Below are 23,461 nucleotides of genomic sequence, written 5' to 3' on the forward strand. Positions count from 1 at the left end.
ATGGGAAACATTACATGGACACTGGGGATTTTCACAGCCCCTATTATAAAGTGTTATGTTGTATGCAGACTAAGTCTCAGGTGCAATAAATCCAGCCCACAGCAAATCCACAATAATAGGTAGTTCATTAACTCATCAGATATTTTAAGAAGCTGTAAGATATAGTTAGGGAACAGGGGAGTACAGGAGACATGGGTAATGGGGCTGAATAAATCACATTTTATGTATGAAACTATAAAAACATTATACTGTCAAAAATAACATAAAACAGTTCATGAAAGTGTTATTTTTTTAATGGATTATATGAGTTCAACCGAATTCCAATCAAGTATTTTCATTTTTAAACTTTATATACATAAACTGGTACCTCCTCAACAACTAGTAATAGTGTTAGTTAAACCACTGTTTTAATTCAAAACCCTTGTTAGATATCCCAACCTTGTAGTTATGCCAGTATCCCTGTGGTTATCCTGTATGCAGTTATGAAATACTTTTGTGTAAAACTGAACAACATGTGATAAGCTGCATACTAAGACGTTGTTAATTTTTCCCCTTTTAAGCATGTTCCAGCTGTTGATTGACAGAATATTGCAAATTGAAGTTCTTATTGCCTTAAGGTGCGTACACACTTCCAATTTTTATCGTTCCAATCGAACGACGAACGATCGATTGGGCAAAAAATCGTTAGTAAAAAAGTAACCAACAACGCCGACGAACGAGGAAAATTGTTGGAAACGAACGACCGGACCGGCGGATCGGATTGGGCGACGATCGTTGAACATCGTTCGTGTGTACGGTCGTTCGTTGATCGTCCATGTTCAGAGCATGCGTGATGAACGAACGTCCGTTCACTTTCCTGTCGTGCACATAGTTCCTCTATCGCTTAAACGATCGTATCTATTGTGTGTACAATATCTACGAACGATCGTGTCGTTAACTCTATGTGCAGGATCGGTGCTATACGATCGTTCATATATATCGTGCAGGAACGTTCGTCGTTCGTTTTCCGACGATAATAATTGGAAGTGTGTACGTAGCTTTAGAGTGCAGACTTTTCTCTTTCACTGTTTGAATGCTGTTGGGGATTTTTAATGTTAAAGTTATTGTGCAAAATTTATAATTAAAATTTACAAAAGATCTAAAATAAAATAGAGCACTTACTTTATTCACTGGTATTAATAACTGTGTACACCATATATATAATTTAGTTTGTTGGACTTATTAGATAACTTAAGGCCATGGCAAAAAGAAAGCCTATCAGCAAATCTTTGTTATATCCAGTGGGAACCATCTGTCTCTTTTATTTCAGCTATAATTTTGATTACTCTATTGGGAAAGTGCAGGATAAAAAGTGAGAATAAACTGATCGGCAGCATTTACTGAACTTAATCCAAAAGTTGTGGTTTTAAAAGTGTTTTGTCAAGTAAGATTAAGTTTAAGTGACTAGTGTGATTATATAACAATTGTACAGTCACAGTATACCTCATGAGCTTTCAAAGATCCTATAGTGTCAGCTACATAAAGATTTATAACTTTGTAAACAAAATATGAGCAGTTGCTTTTATATAAGCCATTATTTTTATAAGGCTGGTAATAGAAACCCTTAAACTTACATTATTTCTAAGAACATTATTCTGGGGCTGGTAGGGATGTACATGATGCACCTAAAGAAGTATCTCAAACCCTGTACCCTTTTTCCACGTTAGTTGTTGTGGGTTATGGAGGTGGGTGAGCACAGTCTAAATAAAAAGTCTTGAAAGCTTTACCCGAAAAATTATGAACTGGAATTGTAGCTTACCCTTCAGGCTTTTATTAAAGTTGAATCTGTTGCCTGTGGGCATACCACTGCATGCATAGCAATCACTAGCAATCATAGAATGCAGTGCCCATGGCAGACAGATCTAACACTACCAAATCCTTAAAGAAGGGGTAGCGGCAGTCCCCCGAAATGTGGGGCCTTTGTTTATTGTCCCACATACAGTATGTATCACTGGCTAGATCAAATAAATAAAAAATACCATGCACACCAAACATTGGGCCTGATTTATTAAAACTCTCCAAGACTGGAGAGGATACCCATTTATCAGTGAATCTGCGTGATCCAGCAAACCTGGAATGGATTTAATTGAAGTCATTTGTATTTGCTAGGAAATCTTTTGAATCCTTGACCAGATCTTTTTCCAGGTTTTTGGATCACCCAGCTTCACTGATGAAAGTGTATCATCTCCAGCCTTGGATAGCTTTCATAAATCAGGCCCATTGTGTGTCTCCTATGAATAGTATTATAAATAAACAACTGGATTTATTATCACTAATGGAGTGAATGTAGTAGGAAGATAGTTCATCAGTGGCAATATAAGTAATAATTAAAGTTTGGATAATGCTCTAAATGCAGACAGGCATATTCACAAATGTACTATAATGTAATAAAGTTACCGATCGCACTGACCATTGTGAATCAGAAAATTCCAATCTATTAAATAGAAATGTGAATATGCCCTTACATAAATCCACTGGCAGAAAGAACGCATCAAGAGTTCATCCTACAGTCTACTAAAAGGAGCCCTAGGTGATTCTTGGTGATCCAGCCATCCAGGAATTTACTTCTTAGTTGTCATTAATTATTTACTATTAGTTGTCAAGTGTTTTCAATCCTGTACTAGATCTATTCCAGGTTCACTGAATCACCCATGGTAGTCTATCTTCTCCAGTCATGGTGAGTATAATAAATCAGGCAATTGCAGATAGTGGTGGGGCTAAAACTACTGATGATCCTGAGGAGGAAACTCAAAGACAAACTCTCAGTGAAACAGTACAGTGGCATCCTTGTTGCTCCAAGGACACTGGCAAGACTCTGACCACTTTAAAGGAAGCATGTTCTGGGGGGGGGGGGGTCAACCCTATTGTTGCATCTAATTTATACTGAGAATTGTTAATTATGACTAATCACTAATTATGACTAATCACTAACAAAGATAAATTATAATAGGGATAAAATATTATGAATAAATAAAACACTGCATCACAAAAAAAATAAATATTGTCTGCTACTTGGTCTAACCCTTGTGTCCTATATTAAATCAAGTGCGCTGAATCCAAATCCGTATAGACCCGATTAGCTACATTCTCTTGTTCCGCAGTTACTATGTAATCTCTATACATAACTAACTTTAGCTTCATAGTTCCATGACATTAAAAAAACATAGTTTTATGTTGCAACAACATATACAATTACAAATACTTCACCTAAGTCCTTGTTCAACACTCATGTACACTTCAGAAGTGTTTCAGGCACTTGCTTTTGCGTTTGTGGCTCTCCGCTGTCTCCCGTTGCAGAAACCAGCAGTAGTCGCTCATCATGTTGGGGTTGAACCGCCCTTGATATCTTGTTTCCATAACAGAAATGTCCTGGTGGAACCTCTCCCCTTGTTCATCACTCATATCTCCCAAATTTTGTGGTAAGAAGTCCAGATAGGAATGTAAGAAATAAATTTTAGGTGACATTTGGCAGCCAAGTTGATGGTATGCTTTAGCATGTTGTTCACGAGTTCAGCATGGTTTTCAGCTTGCTGGTTGCCCAGAAAGTTTTGTGCAACTAGCACAAATGAATCCCAAGTGGGTTGAGTTTGTCTCTGAATGTGGCACCAAATTACAGATTTGGGGACCAAAAAAATGTCTGCTTTCAGTTTAGCATCTGTTATAACTTTTCCAAACTTGACCTTCAGATACCGAAAACCCATACCATCACGATCCATTGCAACAACAAAGGTTTTCATTAGTCCAAGTTTATTATGATGTGGCGGAAGGTAAACATTCTGTGGATCAGCGAGTGATTTATGCTTCACATACTGGTCAACTTGTACTGGCCAACAGTGTGTTCGGGTCATCAGTGTGTTCGGGTGGCCATTCTTTCACTTTGTAATGGTTGCTGTCATGACGACTGTTCCACAGGCACAGAAAGCACATATATTTTGTATATCCCAGGCCAAGAAGGAGTGCCACCACCTTCAGCACAAACGTTCCACTTGTGTTCTGAATAGGTAATCAATTTTAAAATGACCTCCATGGATCCGTATGTCTCTTTCATTCCCTCGGCATGAGAAGGGGAACAGAAGCTATAACACGCCTATAACTTAAAATTTTGTATGTGAAATTTGTAGAAAATTCTGAGTTCAGATTTGGAATCAGCACACTCGATATCATGTAAATCACCTGGTGTTATTCCCAGTGGCAAAATCATTGTTGTGCAGTGTAATGAATTTGAAGTGGAATATTAGGATATTATTGATACTATTTCAATGCCAACTTATCTCAAGGATGGACCACTACTTTTTAAAATGTATTTTGTCTATATATGTTTCATATAGTTCACATAGTTTATATAGCATAAATTACAGTACTTATAATATGTTTATACTCCAATCATAGGAGACTATATACACATTCTTTTAAAGTCTTCATTTGTTATGTTAGCCCATCTTCAGGAAGTTATTATACCTAGATAATTTTGGGTGGCCCAGCATAACTTTATTCTTCTCTACCCCCAGAAAATAAAAATAAGGCCCTAAGTAGCACAATTCCATATGGTTGCACTGTAATCTTATTTGCTTCTGCCACAACTCAAGGCTTTGGCATCACTCCATCTCTGCAAAGCATCAGGCTGCTTTTGAAAGGAAAGACTTCCCAGCCTGCCTTCCCAAACTGATAACTGCGGCTTTAGACGGTTGGTGACTTATGGTCAGCTTGCATGCACCAGGAACTGAATTATTAAGTTTGGATAAATACATTGCTTATTTTCTATAAAAATCATTAATGCACAAATGTGTCAAAAAATAATAGCTGAAATGTTGAAAATCTGTCTTCTTGCTGCCAGTTCCCAACAAAAGTGCTTGGAGGTGAAGGCTTCTTTGACTTGAATAAATAAGATGTAAATTAGTGTATGCAGACACCCACACACCAGTAAAAATATGCCTCCTACAAGAGGAATTTAGGGAAAGTTTTTTTTGTTTATTACATTCTGGCTAATCTGTTAGGGACCAAACAAATTACTATTTTGTTTTGTTTGCTTAAAATAAGTTAGCATCTTTTCTTTCTAGTAGTGAGTTGTACCCATGACTTGTAGAAATCTAGAGTCTATATATATGGGTTAGAGTCTTAACAGTTGTGGTCTGGTGTACATATAGTGTCCTGTAATACCGATTACAAAATATATACCTGATACCTCATGTTTGATAATCGTTTTTATTTTTATTACGCACCCACTTATTATTAAAGTACTTCAACTTCTTTCACACCTGTGGTCTGACAGCGAGGTGCAGGTAATCAAACGTATGTGCATTTTTCTGCATGCAGGCAGGAAAGTTATAATAATGGGGTTTTATGAACACCTAAGCAGTTTAAGAAGATGCAGACAGATCTAAAAAAGACACACACACATATATGCTAGAGCACAAATATATATATACAAAAATCCCTAAAATTGAAAAGCATATATCCATTATAGTAGCTAAAATATTTATTTTTAATAAAATATTACTTTCAGAAGGTGTTACCTTCTTTCCTATAAGTTCCATGCCCATGAGCTGTATTCCAGCTCTGGTATCTGTAAGAATAACCATAGCAGGGCTCACAATTTAAGGACAGAGATTTATCACACCTACCACCAATGGCTCTAAGTAGCAAGAGGGTGGGTATTCTCTTGTGAAGTTTACTGTAATGTCACTCCACTAGGCAAAGAAAGCGGTTCTGATAGAATGTCTTCTACCATAATGAATATTATTCTTCTTCTGTAAAAATAAATGTATTTATGGCTCATCCCAACTTTGCTTTGCATCGTCGTTACCTAAGAGCTGAAATCGAGTTTTTAAGTTGCAACAGCACCTTTTTAAAACTGATACCAATGCTGATGTAAATCTTAGCATTTAGATAGTTTTTGTATATGGACTACAAAATACATTGGACTTCTAGGGGCAGTTATGCAGTTCCAGGTATGCAGTTTCCAGCTTTTCCAATTTGTTGAATTGGTTGAATGTCACCCCTACAGGTAGCCAAAACGATAATTGGTGTCAGTGGTAACTGACCTGAATTTCTGATTGTTAAATGAACCCCCTCCTACCTCTGGAAGAACCCTGGTTGAGAAACCTCTCCAAGGTCAACTTCCTAAACAAAGTTAGCTCTATCCAATATTCTTTCCTATGCAACTTCTTATTGGTTCAGCAAGTGTTAGCAGGTAAAGTTAGTGTTATCCAGTAGAGTTATCCAGGAGAAAGCTAGGTACGTGTTGGGACATATGAAAAAAAATAGTATAAGGTATTATTAAAATGTATTATGGATACAGATAGAAAATTAAGTAGTTCTACTAACTTTAGGAAGTGTAAACAGCCGCAAAGAATAAAACTTCCCAAAATATAATTGTAGGAATCGTTACCCTATGCCCAGAGGTAGAAAAGTGAAATACAGGGGAGCACATCTAAAACCTGTTTCTGCAATCTCTTTTTATTGGCTGGAATCAGTAGCTTTTTAATGCATACAGATAAACTACAGCATAGACCAAAAACCGCAATAATAATTCCATGCACTAAATATTGTAAAGTAATTACAAGCATTGAAAGGCAGTTTACACACATTTAATTTGATATTTGACAGCACAACTGCTGTATAAAACCAAGATATGTTTCTAATTCAAAATATAAAAACCATAATAATAATAAAAAACAAAAATCTGTGTTACTGGTTTTTCTACTTCATTTTTGCAAAGTAAGAAAAAATGCAGAATACAAAGAATGCATGTAACCAGATTCCAGAGCTGCTCACTGTTACCGTTTGTAAGTCACTTATTACAATAGGTGTCATCACATGTATTCCTTCATCTGTTCCCCTTTCAATCCAATGATTGAGTTACAATAAATCATTTCTGACAACTAGAGTAAAAAGTAAATGTCTGGTGCATAAAGCTGCATTATTATAGATAAAATGGGCATTAATGAGTGCGGTAATAATCTCCATATATATTTGTATGTTTTACATACACAACTACCTTAATATCAAGTTGTACAAGTGCTTATTCTGAAGGACAAAGCAAACTTTTCAAAACGTGTGGCACATAACTAAGTTTTACTCTGCTCTTTGATTGAAATTAGTGACTAGAAAGCATGAGTGGTTTCATTGATTATCATACAGAGCAGACACAAAGCCCTTCTGACCAGCTAATTACAAAGAATCACACAATCCATGCCTGTATAAAATGATGCTCTGGCTTTCCAAATTTGAAAATCAATTAGCCCTTGACTTGTGGAAGTGTAAGTCACTGTGGCAGCTGAGTTATCATTAGCTCCTCTATTACTAGCAGCATGAGGATCTACTTGACAAAGAACCTACATGATCGGACCCCACCTTTCAATTAATTCAGCAATGTTCAATGCAATCTGTGATTACTCGTTCACATTTACATCATCACTTCTATCTGTATACAGATAGGAACAAATCTTTGCACTGTACTTGAAATAATTGTAGACATCTGCTACATGTAATATATATATATATATATATATATATATATATATATATATATATATAATTTGTATAGTGTACTATATAGTGTTGCTAAAGTGTAGTATATATATATATATTTTACATATTTTATATATATTTATTACCTAAATTTAAAGCTGAGGAAATAATGTTAAAGAAGGAAATTGCTTTTTTGAACTTGTGAGATTTATCTATGTACTAAATGAAGATTCAGAGAATGGCTTTATTTCCACTATACATTTTGTGGGTATGTCTTGTTAGCATATACTTTGTAGGTTAAGTTAAGAGCAGCTTCTCAAATCAAGCTGAAGTTTACACAACCTTCTAGCACCATCCACATCATAAACCCACCACAGACCCATCAAAAAAGACTCTTACACCATCCTGGGTTGGAGTAGTTACTCAGTTTTGACTCTTGTCTCTTAACTTTGTGGGTATCTTCAGCCCCCCATATCAAATCTCAACTGGCTATTCGATTGTTTTACTTGTTTTAGCCTTGCTTTTCTTTAGACTTTTCTTTACATTGTAAATATTATCTGTCTATGTATGTATGTATATATATAAGCATACTCAAATCTTTTATCCCTATTAGCTAACTATCTGATAAAGTCCTATCAAATAATTCCTATGAAACATACACAAACATGAAAATGATCTAAAAAGACCTTTTCTGCAACAGACTTTTGCTTCATAATAAATCAGCAAGTTGAGTTGTTTAAGTAAACTAGCTGAGAAAAACATTGAGAAATCAATGTAGATTTAAATGTTTTCAACTGCTCAAGGAATGCCCTTCCTCATTTGTAAATAACACTGCCAATTAATGCATACTGATTCGACTAGCTGGAGAGTACAAGGAAAGCATTATGAATGTGATGAATGAACTCTAAAATGTCATGAATGTCATTAATAACTCCTGTCAAAGAGTTTTTGGCCATCAGTCTAACCGCTAAAGGAATACTGCGTGCCAAACAAAGCCACAACCTTTCATGCTGGAACTGAAAATAGAAATGCTAGAGCACAACTAATTTTCATAGTTGTTGTTTCACTTTCTATTTTTATTAATATTAGTAGTAGAAGTAGTTATGGTGTTGAAATAACATCCTGCTTGCGATTAATTTACCACAGATCCTAAATTGATAACCCTTAGTATATATATATATATATATATATATTTTCATAAAGCATCTATGAGCTTGAATGCAAAATTGATTCCTGGTACCCAACCCATGGCTTAAAGGCTACATACAACCTTTGCGTACTTTTTAGCGCTCCAGGCCCAGGAGCCAGTATACAGTCGGTGGAGGGGAAACCATGCAGACATTTGTACTCAATATTTAATTATAATGACAAAACATTGCTGAAGAATTGCTAAACAACAGAAAATGAAATAATGAACAAACCAGGCACAAAAACTTTGCAGCAAAATATGAAACTAACAATAATGAGGATTACAAAGTCACATCAATGCATACCATCCAAGCAAACTTAGTTGATTAACCCCCCCCCCCCCCCCCCCCCCACAAACCAGTCCAGTTAAAATAGTACACATACACACACAAGTGAAAATACTAAATGTTCCTTCATGTATTATACCATCTTTGGCAACAATCCTTTTTTCAAATATTTGATTTCTATAAAGCCTAACTAGAATGAAATTTGAGTCAGATCACAAATGCTTTGTGACATTTTTATACAATTCATACCATTGTGTAATGACATAATATGAAGTACTAATTAGTATATATACAGCTTGATATAAAATAGTTTGTAGTGTTGCAAGCAAACGAAAAAGTATGAAAACAGTGCAACAAATGTAACAATAAATGATTTAATTTTGTGAATGAGTATAATGTAACATAAAAATGTAGCACTTATCCGAAGGCAGATGAAGCATTAAAGATTCAAATTGACATGTAATGGACTGTAGAGGCGCACAGAACAGGGAGAAGGTGTGCGCTAATGAATTGCTATGATCTCACCATTGACAGACAGCTTAACAGATCCTCATGAATCAGCTTCAAACTCAACACCTTATTTGGCGTATTGTCGACCCAATTGCTCATTTATGAAAGCCAAAATCTGCTTGGCAAGTGAAGGCGAGTGTATCTGCACTCGACTTCAGCTTCAGCTTGTGGAAATACGCCTTGTATATCGGCGCATATTTTGGAGCGGAGTGCTTATGTGAGCTCGCTTGATAAATCAGGGTCATTGTATCTATTCCTTTTTTTTTAATTTAGAATTCCCTCAAAGTAATTACAATTAAAGATTTCATTGTAAAGTGATGTAATTCATAAATGCAATCTACCAAATGCTGAAAGTGGCATGCTAAGATAAACAGAATCATTCATTCAATCATTATGAAGATCAGTGGTAAAATGGAGTACCCAAAATTAACAATCAGATTGTAAATTTCTCTAGCCATTTTAATTAAGATGCTCTCTGAATGGTTGCTATAATTTGATGTACTTTGCATATTATCATTGTACTATCCACTGGCTTTACGATTATATTTAAACACAGATTCAGCCAACATCATAAGAAGGTTCAATAGTAAAATAACAGAAAAGTCACAATACAATGGCACCATTATAAATAGAAGACGTAAGTTTTAAACAGTTTTATTTTCCTTTTTAAACACTTGGTAGATAAAAGATCTCAGTTTTAGCAACATAGTCTGAGAACACTAAACACCTCTTTCCTTCTACAGTATGATTAGATATTAAGATAAAGATCTTTGAGAAACATTCACACAAGCATGTTGCATTCAAAGTAGAACCATGTCTCCGAAGTCCCTGCTGAGCTTAACTGAGCTCTTCTTGTGTGGAACATCTTAATTTGATTACTGAATGCAGATTTCCCAGGGTTTTCTGCACTATTCAGGCGTACTGATGAGAGGAGAAAATCTCAGCATTAATGCTCGTCTATGTAATTTCAAGGAGAATTGCTAGAGTGGGCACAGTAATTAACACACATTCTCTTGCAGTGTATGTCTGGCAAGCCTGAATGGACAAATTTTAGTATTAAATGTCACCTTGGCCTATATACAAAGCTGCCTTCTACAGATGTACATTGACATCAGTAGATGTCAATATTTAAATTGACTTTTTAAATTTAAAAAACTGTTAATATTGCTTAAATATTATGTGTATACTTTTACTTATTTCTCCTTTTTTTGGAACTGTTAAGTAATTTAGCATTGTAGGTAGAATCTGTGCTGGTGCTCCCTTAAAATAAAAAAAAGTAATAACCAAAATGAAGATAAATTAAGAATGCTTTCTAGTTTTAGGAACCCTACAGCATACCTAAATCCATTAGTCTATCATTTGTTGTCTGGTATTGCATTTAGTATAGATAGTAGGGGACCACAGTGTTGTCTGTCTTTGGGTTTATGCATATTTTTAAATGGCAAAACACTGGTGTTTAAATAGCAGAGGTGATTGCTTATATTCAGTTATACCCTTTCAGTCCTCATGGCAGCATTATATATTGTGCATTCGTTTTTAAGTGTTCTTTAATCCAGCTCAAAATCAAATTTCCTATCCATTGCACACACATGCATCTTCATAAAAGCAGACCATATTAAATATTCAATATATGACCATTACTAATTGTGCCAGTGTAAGTACAACTGTGATTACTGTATCGTGACTGCAAACAGACATGGATATTATAACAAAAATGTATTTGAAGTCATATTTATGTTTTAAATGAATGCTTTCTGAGTTCATGTTTAATGGCAAGTGCTAAAGAGGTGTTGACAATTTCTTGCGGCTGGGGTCTGTTTTTAGCATGTTTTGGTATTTCATTAAACTAGTGAAAGAAGCATCAACTAATGCAACATAATTTATTTATTGTGCTAGGTTTAAAAAATAGTGGCATAGCTACATACAACAGATGTGGGTATACCTAAAAATGTAAAGTATTTAAATGTATATATTTATTTAATATAATATAGCATTTAATACATAAATATGTTTAAAGTGGACTATACTCAAAAATGATGATTTTACTGTCTAAAAGCAATCATTCCATATATATATATTTAAATATATATATATATATATATATATATATATATATATATACGTAGTTTAGGATTATCCAATGAACTATGCCCCTTACAGAGATTGAGTTACAAATCAGTTATGCCACTACTGTGCAGCTCGTTTTTTTCTGGAGAGGAGACTGCAGTCCAAAAATCTTTTCTGTTGCTTTTTGTATATGGTTCAACTAGTCATCAGATCAACAGTCTTCACAAGGTAGCTCTGAGCTAGAGCTTTGATCTAGATCATCTTTCCAAGGAAAGGAAAGCAAGTTCCTCTAACAAGATTGCTCTCTCACAGTGTGGGACAAGGCTTCAGGAAACCTACAGATAATATTGGTGATTACTCCTCCATTGCCCTCTGCTTGCCTTTTTGGGCACTACTTCTAATCACCTTTTAAATACTTTAAAAAGTGCATTCCAAAAACTCACAAATCTCAAAAGCACTCTCTACAAAGACCTAGATGTCTAATTTGGAGCCAAACCTTGCCCTGTACTAGTGCTAAAGCCCACCTCAACCAAGAAAACCCGAATAACAAACCTTAGCCATGAAAGGAGTTGAGTTTATTTGTGGTAGGTAAGGGATTGGCCCCAAGTTAAGCCTAAATAATCTGCATTCAAGAGCTTCTCAGGTGTAATGAAATTGATTAAGAGCTTTATTGATACACTGTATGCTAATTTGAATGAAAATTTAAACAACCATCTTACTTACTGATCACAACACTAATGCACCTTGAGCCTTGGATATAGCAGGGTTTGCCTTAAGATCTAAAAGATATTTCAAGGGTTCCCCCATAATAAAAAGGTCAAGAAAGGTTTTGTTAGATCATTAGTACTGTCCAATGCAATAAGTCTTAATTTGTTCACACCCTTACTCTCCCAGACATGTGGTGTGCATAAAAGGTTTTAGGAAATAAGGAATACTATTAAAGTATATCTAAAGCCAAACTGTTTTTTTTTTCATTTTGTATTTAGTATATTTGGTAGGGAATCGTTGAAGTCACCATTAGTTTGTTTTTCCCTCTGTGTCGATTTGGGAGATTTTTTTGACTTTCTTTATATATTTGAATTCCTGTAGATACCATGAGATATAGGAGTAAATCTCTCTCAAGGGAAAAACCGAATACCGAAAATACCGAAACAAGTAAAATATTTCCCTATATAAATGCCCTGAAGATTTTGATTTTAGAAAACCCCAGCTTGTCAACCTAAGTGCATCCTGCTTTATACTTTTTCATTTCAGACTTTTTTTAATTTACTTATTATATTTGTTTTTAGTTCATGATTTAAATGTATCATAAAACCAATTCAAACCATTCTCTAGACTTTGGGGAATCAGCATTATTCCTCTTCCATTTTTTTGCACTGATGAGAGTCTGAAAACCTGCCTATCTCTCAAATAAATAAGCTAATTGTCCATTACCAATCATAAATGTCACAATTTGTTTTATTACTAATTCTAAAGTAAATCAAAATGCACAATACACTTAACTTTTAAGATACAAGTTTTTAAGAGTTTTTTTATTTAAGTGTAGTTATGTATAAATTGTGCCACATAGATAATTACCATCTTCAGTGAAGGCAGGTGTCAGTGATCAATGATACTTTGCTGATCAGCAGTGATGTGACTTGGATCATTGATATTTGACAGATTTTTTATACTTAGGTTACATACACAATTCAGATGATTCTCGTCTGATAATCCTTTCCAAAGACAATTATTGAATGTGTGTACGTAGCCTCGGCCTCCTTGTGTCCCTATGTCCGTTGAGAGGACTTTGGAAATCAAGTACAGGTCCCATGTATAAAGAATGGTGTTTAGCAGTTAGCATTTATTCATATTTCCATATTGGATGGAATGGGCATTACGAGTGATCCATATATACATTTTTTTTTCTTTGGAAGGTGCTAGGAGGCCAAACCAAAATCTTGTTATAACAAGTGAAGACTATTTACAAGTAACTCACTTTTAAAAACAACTCCATTAAAGTATTTTGTTTGTGTGGAGGGAGTTGTATTGCAGTCTGCAAATCCACCTAGGATTTCTCTTCACCTCTTCTTTTTGTGAGACTTGTCTCCTAGAAAATAGCAAAAAGAAAACCTGAGGGAGTTTTTTTAACCTTCCCCAGTCTATTAAGATGTTTTTGTTGCTGCTGCACAGATTTTTCTTCACTTTCTTCCTTGGTGACTCATCAAGGAGCCAGGAAAATATTCCTATCAGAGACACAGACAGCAATGAAAGCCTAAAGCTACGTACACACATCAGATTTTTATCGCCCGATAATCGGCATCGGCCAATTATCGGGCGAAAATCTGCCGTGTGTACAGTCGGTGTCGTCCATCATCCGGACGACCGACCTGCCGGATCCACGGACGATGGACGACAGCCGATCCTAATGAAAGGGAAGGGGAGAGCGCGCAGCAGGGTGCCGCTCCGTCGCTCTCCCCCTCCCCTCTCCATAGAGCATGAACGGTGCTGTATGTACAGCACCGTTCATGCATCGTGCACTCCCTTGTCGTTGGAAAGGATCGTGAAAGATCCTTTCCAACGACAAAAATTGGAAGTGTGTACGCAGCTTAAGAGGAAGGGGGTTCTCACATATATAATTCAAAGCGAATTAAAACTTTGGCTATGGTCAGTCATTAAAGTGGAGTATCCTTCATATTTAAGGCACATTCTTTTAAGTTGTAGTTTAGTGACAATATCTAGCCTTAAAAGTGGAATGTTGGACAAAGACATCATAAGTCTGCTACAGACAGGAAGAAACATTGATTAGACTGCAACATTGTCGATTTGTTTTCTGCATGAGGCAAGGTGTGGATACAAAAGAATACATTCTAGTGTTACAACACAGAGTCCACGATTTACATAATTGATACATAATTAAAAATAATCTATAGGTCACTGCTTTAGTCTAAGAAATAGATGAAGACCCTGGATAATACCTAGAATGGCCCTGTCCTTTTGGAGAGGAAAGCAGATTAACATACTGAAACATATACAATATTATGCCGCTATTATACCACTCTAAGGCATTATATGTTGTTAATTGGATTCATAATTGTACATTTCAAAGCATGCAGTCGTCTCATATGTTCACAACATTACACAGACATCAATTATATGCACATATACGTAAAGATAATGGCATATTAAATGTGTAATCCAAGTTTATTTTTATTTTTTAGCCAATTAAAACATAATTATTTCTTATTTAAAGAGCTCACCCAAAAAGGATCATTCATTGTGAGAACATGTGGTGAGGATTACAGGGCAGATAATGTGATTTTTTTTTTTTATTTCTATAACACAATGTACAGCACACAGCCAAGATTACTGAATGTTACATTGAAGTCTGACTGCTACATCTGTGCCTGGAGGTGTTAAATTGTATTAAGTAAGATCAAGCTGACATTTCAAAGTGACAGTGTTTGTTGTGTGTGTATTTTTTACCCAGTGCCAAAATGGTGATTGTAAGAGTACTGATATAGAAAGATAATGTAACTGAATCACACGTATACCTCTGGCAAGACATACTTTATGCCAAGCCAACATTTTCCTTGGAATTTTCTGAGCCATTAGTTACTGAGAAATACTGTGCTGGTGTTTCTGTAGGTACATTGGCAGAGGCTGCCCTCAATGTATACGTGATTAACACACAATGCTTTGACCTTGACTATAGATGGCTTTTTTTTGCTTTTATGCTTAAATCCTGTCTCATGTTTATATATAACCCAGCAAAGACCAAATACAAATGTCAGATTTTATTGGTAGAAATAATACATATTACCCATTTAACCCTAATGCCAGTATTCCTAAATGACACCTTACGTTTGGTCGCTGTAGCTGTTCACTTTCAGAACTATTTTTCATCAGTAGTGCTCAAGGTGCCTTTGCTCTTGTTTAGTCTCGAATCCTGAGTATCACCTTCTCCAGATGTTAGTAGGGAGTTGGCAAGCCAACAGCAATGGGAAAGGTAATCAGAGGGTTATGTGCATCCTAAAAAATCTATCTTGGCCCATGCTAGATTACAATTTTTTAATTTTATCTTGTAATCAAATAGCATGCTTGTAAATGTTTACAAGGTCATTTTTAGGTTGTTATCCAAATTACGAGCAATAAATAAATGCTTTTGCAATGATTGGGCAAGTGGAAGTGTCACTTTGAAGGGAGCATATAACACATTTGGGTATATTAGGAGCTCTATTTATAAAGCAGAGAATCTGACATTCCCTCAAATATTCCCTAATTAATTACTGGCATTGAAACACATGGACCTGGCAGATTCTAACAAAGGGAATGTCTGATTCCCTATGTTATAAACTTGCAACCATTTGCCAACAATAAAGTATATGGTAAAACCATAAAAAGAAAACACTTATAGAGTATTACGGCAGGAAAAGTTTTCACATCTTAAACTTAAGTTTTTACATTTTTAAACTGGTGTTTTGTATGTACGTTTTTCTTCTACATGCACAGGAATAGAAAATGTTGCCTAATGCTTTACCTGTTGACAGCATACAAGTAGATATTATTAGTATACAATATTAGGTCTTGACCCACAAATATGTACAATTGCTTTTAATCGTGGGTCTTATACAAGTTGACATTTAAAAATCCGACAACCTCTGGACCTGAGGAGTGCAGGATTTTCGAAAACTCGCATCTAGCACAGTTCCAGGGAGAAGGCAGCAGAGACATCTCAACGTGTATGTAGTGTAGCAAGCAAGACCTAACAGCTGTTTCTGGAGAACAGTGCCATCAAAACATAAGTGGCTAAACAGTAATGCAGTACTTGTAATGAAAATGCACCCTGAAATTCATGATGGAAAACTGAAGGAACCAGATTATCGATGGCTGGATGGCTAAAAATAAATCTTGCTAATTTTACAAGATATTCCATCGTATGAGAGGTATTCAATACAAACAAGTGAAATGATCAATAAAGATATTTGTGTTTATACAATCTTGAAATTGACCACCCTGCCTTAAATAGGTGATTTAGGACTAATAGGACTTAGAGTTGCAATGCTCTTATATTTGCCAGTTTTTCAAAGTGCAGTGTGCCAAATATTATCATCCAAACAAACCAATTATAAATAATCTTATACCTGCTCAAAGTAAAATGTAATTGGTTGCGATGAGTTACTGAAGACACCTTATACAATCATTAAATATTTCAGTAGGCCGAGTTATACAAATATTTAAATTATTATATGAAGATCACAGATTGTGGTCTGTTGTTTTCTATGAATTTTTTTCTGAATAATTAGCTGTGTAGGAAAGCAGCAATAATCATTAACAATCATTCACCTATGTTTATTTTCCATTACTGGCTCCTAACAATGTGCTTGTTCACAGTCTGTCAGAAACATTACATTCTACAACTCCATCATGTTAGAAATGTGCCCTCAGGGCCCTGTGTAGAGGAGAGTGGCTCTGTGCTGACAGTGGATTTCTGCCCAGTGTCGGTGAATCTCTCTCAAGCACAGCCAACATTCTGAAAGGTTGGTTAATATTCTGCCAGTCCCTTAAATCATCTGAGATACTTCATCCTCCTAACATTAAAAATGAAGAGTTATTAAATGATGACTCTTTCTGCACATATAGACTCCATAACTGAAACCTTCTCTAGCAATATCTTCTTAGCTGTTTAATAGCAAAAAGTCTAAATATTCATGTAGAAAGGCACTAATGATGCTCAGTTTGATTTTGTATTGCATTTCAAAAGACTTGTAAATGTTAATTATCTAATTACAATATCTATCTATCTCAACCAGGCTTCAGTGGGACCCCCAATTTTTCTCCAGAAGTTGTTAGGGGTTCCTTAAACTGTGGCAATCTCCAAATGGTGATCCCTGCATAGTTTTGGGGTCAGCATTTCTATAATGATATTTTTAATACTATATAAAGGTTGTATTCTAGCCACCACAATGCACAAGTGAGCATTATTTAATTTAGCCACCAATTTTTTTTCCCACTGACTCGCAATAAATTGATTTTAGCAGGGGTTCTTAAAGTTTTAAAACCTTAAAGACCTTTAAAAGTTTTTCAAGGGTAAAAAGGTGGAGAAAGACTGACCTAGCTATTTCAAAATCTAAGCTCAGTATTTCATTATCAGATATATTATTGTTTAAAGTGGAACTCCAGTTACTCATTCCTAAGCTGCAAGCAGGCAACATATTTTTGGCAGAAAAGACAGAAGGTGTTGCTTCTCCAATAATCATGCTTCTTTGCCTGTTCTGAATGAGCCGCACATTCCCTTTGACTGCCAGGACTGAATTAACTCCTGCAGACAATAAAGAACCAACAGTTGGCCTGGCCTTAAGATCCAACCACAGGAAGAAGAGCAGATGAAGTTGGTGGTACCTGTAACAGAGTGAGGACAGGCGAGTATAAATTTAAAATTATAATCAAACAGGTATGTTTATTTTGTTGCAGCAGAAACAATTTCCTGTACATTCTGCAAAAAAGTTGCAGATATTTTTTATTACATTTTTTCCACCTTAACACATCAGGTAAAGTGGGTTGTTTGGCTCTTGTTGGTATATGCTTATGAAAACAAGATGTTTAGGAATGACTGTACTCACTTTAGATTGGTTGTTACCTTCCCTGTCAGGTCACAGAATTATTAACATATACCGGAATCCAGCTGGTTGAAAGTCTTGATAATGGCACAATAGTAAAAGAAAGTAGAAAAATAACTGAACAGTGCAACAAAGTTACAAACACAGCCCATAGCTTGGATAAGTGCATGTACAGTCATTGTTCAACATCTTCCTGGTCATTACCCATCACCTGAGTACAGAACAGAAAAAAGAGAAATAACAGTATACAAGGAGCCCCACGGGAGAGAAAAAAGGAAAAAAATTAAAATAAATGAGAGGAAAAAAGATCCCCAGAAGAGCAATTGTGGCAATTCAGATGAAGAAATAACCCCAGCCCATTATAGGTGTGATGTTCATGCATTTGATTTACTATACCGGTACCTTGTAACAAAGTTGCATATAACTTGTGGCATTATATGTATAAGTCCTACAGCTGTAAGCCTATTATAATGACCCAAGAAGAAGAACACAGATACGCCTGATGCATCAAAGGTATAAATAATAGAACAAAGATGTTTCCATCTATACCCGAACCAGCTTGAAATGACATTTACACATGTAAGTATACACATGTATGCAACTACATTGTAGTGTATTGCCTTTGGCAAAAAATAATTGTATTATTGAAAAGAAATAAATTTAATGTTGTAAACTTTAATGAAAAAGAAACCATTAGCTTTTCAGGCAAAACATAAGTGAGTAAATGAAGCAATTAATTCTTATTATATAACTTAAAGTAACAATGCAGCAAAGAGAGACCAAACATAAATCCCACTGTCGCTGTGTACTGTTATAGAGTCAGTGATAAGTTAAACATTAGGAGATGTGGCCTTTACTGTAACAGATACTCTACTTTAGTCAGAATGGCTCTGCATAAACAGAAATTAGAAAAATGAATCTGAAAAGATCTCAAAGTAATGAAGTGTTTCCATGGTAACATTTCTTTGGATGTCTTGTAATGTTGGTAAAAGACACTGCTTCAGTTTGCTTTTCTTGTTTTACTGAATCTAAGTCTGTTACATTTTCTTGAAAGAATTTGTGGGAAAGAAGAGGGATTTACAAAAACAACAACAAATATGATTGCAGAGCTGCAATGCTTGATCAGCAAAGTAAATGTTAGCTAAAATACACTAAATTACAAGATGATTACATCTAGTTAAGAGGCCATGTAGCTTCTTCGTTATTTAGAAAATGATTATTTTAGTGCATGTCATTTGCAACAAAAAGGGAAAGCAGACTAAAACCCATTAAAGTGGGTTTCAATTAAAGCGGCCTTTCTTGAAAAATAATGATTTATTTTTACCATATGGGTCTCCCCTTTTCTCACATAACGCACAATTAGTAAGAGTAATATGTACCTAGGCATGGATAATGTTACCAACCTTTCAAAAAGATTGTAGATCAATACTGAGCAGCCAGGATCACAGCAATACACTGCCAGGTTTTCTTATAAGATTTCACCTGCTGTCCAAAAGGACAGGGTTATCATGGTCAGTAGGTGAGTATACCTTCAATTTTGTTTTCTTTTGAGGTACATTTTACTCCTACTACACCTTAAATTGTAGAGGCTTATTTAACTAAAATTTTGTATGTAATTGCTCCAGTTTGTTCTAATCTGCCCTAAATTCTCACTACTCCAACTGGCTATTCTTCAAACAACTGAGCTTCCTCAAGAGTATAGGAATTAAGTTCTCAACTACCACAGCTGGCACATCTCATCTTTAATTTTAATTTCCATTCCAATCCAGTCCCAAAGTGTTGTTCTACTCATCATGCTGTCTGGGAAGATAAGCACAGTTGCCTTTTAATACCTCCCAAAGGCTTGAATTAACAAAAACGTTCCACTCTTCTAAAAAATATGTCCAGAGAGAGAATCTCAGACAAAAGTGGGGAATGGTTCAGGCCTATATCTGAAAATGTTCATTTCCCATAATAATTTAGGTACATTCTAGGTATACCTGTGATTTTTTTTTAGATCTTTTAACTATGTAGGGCCAAGGCTATGCGTGACTTTGATAACCTACAGCCCATATAGATTTATAAGAATTGATGTGTAATTCTAAACTCTACAGGTAGTCCCTGAGTTAAGGACATCCAACATATGGACGACTCCTAGATACAAACGGGGCTTCCCTACTCGCTTGTGTGCTGGACAGAGTCTTGATACGGAGGAGGGGGCGGGTCACATGACTTCTGCAACATCTGTAAACCCTGCAGTTGTTTCTTTTTGCATATCAAAGCACAGCTTGCTGCAAAAGTTAATGAATGTCTAGGCTACATAAAGTTTTTTGTTTGTTTTTTTGCTGTGTTTGTGATTAACTCACAGTGAAGATTTTATACAGTACCTGACACCACGCTGCCTAATAATATGTTGAAACAAACATCTGTCCTAATTGAATTTATTAAAATATTGTACCTGTTCTGACTTACATACAAATTCAACTTAAGAACAAACCTACAGTCCCTATCTCGTATGTAACCCGGGGACTACCTGTATTCTGAGACATTAAAAGGTTTGGATAACTGTAATGTGTAAATAGATAGATGAGCAGCATGACTGTTAGCAGTCAACCTATAGCATTGACTATAATGATAGGTGGGACTTTTTCTGGTAACCCTACAGAATCTTGTTGGGGAAAAATTACTGTACTGACTTGGTGCCTTAGGTAAAAAGTTTATATACAACAGGTGACACTTGGTGTACCAGGCGTCACCTGGTATACTAAATACCTCACCAAGTTAAAGGAACTGAGCTCTAGGCAAGTATAGTGCTAGTAAATGTACAATTTAGACTAGTTGAAAGCCAAAAATCAGTAAAATCTTTGTCAAAGATAAATTTGAACTAGGTATTCTACTAGCTATGGAGTTCATCTTTCAGATGGGAATAAAGGGTCTTTATATTACATCATGTAGGTGTGTCTTAAAAAGATAAATATAGTTGTGTATTACCTACTTATGCTGTGAGTCCATTCTGCTGCACCAAGGGATGGCTTCAAAATTTGAAACAATACTGGGGACTTACAAAAACATGTGGGATACCATTGAAAAGTTGTACTGGGCCAGAAGAGTTGTAGACATACTACAGGCATACACTTTGCTAGATTGAAACCAGCTTTGAGATCTACTCTCAGGACTACAACCTTCTCCTAATCTCAGTAAAAAGTACACAGTTCACTATTTCAAATGCTGCAGTGGATGATAAAGGAATAAAGATGTAGCGTGCATCCTGTACAGTTGTTACCAGTAGGGCTTTCACTGCATATGCAAGTACTGTTTAGGTAACATATTTTTCTAAATCCTGAATAGAAACTATAATGTATCTCTATGGTTTCCAGCTGAAAAAAAAAAGTTGTCCTTTTCATTACTTAAGATAATATATAGGAAAATCCAAGTGATAAGTGCATTGCATCCTTGCAATTTTACATCCAATTTAAAAATCTAAATTTATCTAAGAAATTTGGCATTATCCTGTACAGACACATGCATAATCCAGGGAATCCCTCATTTTGTAACCTGGAGAAAATTCTCAAGGGGATATGTTTCACTGCTGATATTAGGGTCTGGATAGAATATTAACTGATACTCTTGTATTTATGACTAAACTGTGCATGATATATTTTTCCCTGAAGGACAGAGAACAATTTTTCATCCTTTATTATTCATGAGCAAGTAACTGCTATTTACAGAAACCAGGAGAAAGACACTTTGCAAAATGAAATTGCCTGATTGTGCAAATGTAAAAAAGATGGAATCCGCTATCTGTTTCCTTTATGCATAACACCATGGTTTCCAATGCCTTAGTCATAAAGCACTATATAAGTTAAAGTTCATTCTTTGAGGTCCACTTTAATGATTTCAAAGTGTCTTGTTTTTGTCATGATATATCTTTCTGCTTTTTGCAGACTACAGTTGACTGCACAGACAATAAACGGACTAGCAGATATAGGATTTTGTTCAAGAAAGCTTGATGCATTCCTATACATTTAAGGTGCTAATAAACAGCAAATAAGTATTCTGACTATTAGACATGCATTAGAATATAGTTAAGGTGGAATGTAAGTTGTGAGGATTTAGGTTCTGTTAAAGTCAAACAAGTCGGACATACAGACGACTCCTAAAAATTTACGGCGCTTTCCTGCTCGCTTGTGTGCAGGACAGGAGCTTGATAGGGGGGAGGGGGGTGGTTCGCATGACTTGCAGAAGAAGTCTTTGCTAAACCCAGCTGAGCAACCTCTTGTAACTTTTTAATGACCAGAACAAACTCTGCAGCTATTTCTTCTTGCATATCCAAGCACAATTTGCTCCAGAAGTTAATGAATGTGTAGGCTCCATAAAGTTTTTTCTTTTCTGTTTTGTTTTTTGCTTTGTTTGTGAATACCTCACAGTGAGGATTTTAAACAGACACACCACACTGCCTAATAATATGTTGAGATAACATCTGTCCTAATTGTATTTATTAAAATAATGTACAAGTTATTAATAAAATAATCTACATGTACTGCCTTTACTGGTCACATTTTGGCTAGCCAAATATTGTGTAGTTTTGGTGGATCTGATTACTAAGTAGGTGACACTTCAAGCAGCTCATGGTTGCAAATTTATGGGTTATGTAGGCATTGTCAATCTCATGTTTGAAAATGTTTGAAACGATAAACCTCATGCAAACATAGGGTTAGTGTAAAATGGAATTATGTATCAATTTATCAATCTAAGATCATGTTGGGATCAGTTGAACTGTGTTAGAAGCAGCTTCAAATATGTATGTACTCACCACCTGTATGTGAAGTGCGTAATTATACTCCTGCATGTTTCCTAAGCACCATTTTATTAGGGGTTAGGGTTTGCTCAGAATTAATATTAAAAGGTTTATTGCCAGCAAGACAATCTCTATTGTTTTGTTTCTGTTTTGTTAAAGAAAAAGGAACAAAAGGGTTGAACACTTTGTGGTGCAGTAGGAAATGGGAGACTTCATAGCACAGAGGCAGGTACTCTCCAGTATGTTCTGGACTAAAATATTATGAGATAAGAGTGATTTTGACCATCAGTGGGGGGAATTATGGAATGAGAGGGGGCAGCTGTTCTAAATTAACCTCCTGGGTGTTACACTGTACACTGTTTTTCCTTAAAAAAAAAAAAAATTATAAAATTGTAGACCTGTAAGTTACCAAAATATGTCCAAACAAGGGTCTAGTAGATATCATGAATATAATAAAGTTTTAAAAACACAATCATGTAAAAAAAGAGACATTGCATTTATTAACCACCTGAGCGTTACACTGA

The 23,461-nt window shown here is 35.5% G+C and overlaps 1 protein-coding gene across 4 annotated transcripts in view; it reads left to right on the forward strand.

The window, feature by feature from the left end:
• The window catches only part of SEZ6L (seizure related 6 homolog like), a 227,342-nt gene that overhangs the window by 60,659 nt on the left and 143,222 nt on the right, over window positions 1-23,461 (forward strand). For 3 of the 4 annotated variants that reach the window (XM_072415423.1, XM_072415424.1, XM_072415420.1), the window contains one exon: window positions 12,651-12,716. The exons of the other annotated variant lie outside the window; for it this stretch is intronic. In XM_072415423.1, coding sequence (XP_072271524.1) covers window positions 12,651-12,716 — 66 coding nt within the window. The remainder of the gene's footprint in view (window positions 1-12,650; window positions 12,717-23,461) is intronic. 4 annotated transcript variants of the gene reach the window in all.

The sequence above is a fragment of the Pyxicephalus adspersus genome, chromosome 6, assembly GCF_032062135.1.
Source record: "Pyxicephalus adspersus chromosome 6, UCB_Pads_2.0, whole genome shotgun sequence".
Classification (NCBI taxonomy): Eukaryota; Metazoa; Chordata; class Amphibia; order Anura; family Pyxicephalidae; genus Pyxicephalus; species Pyxicephalus adspersus.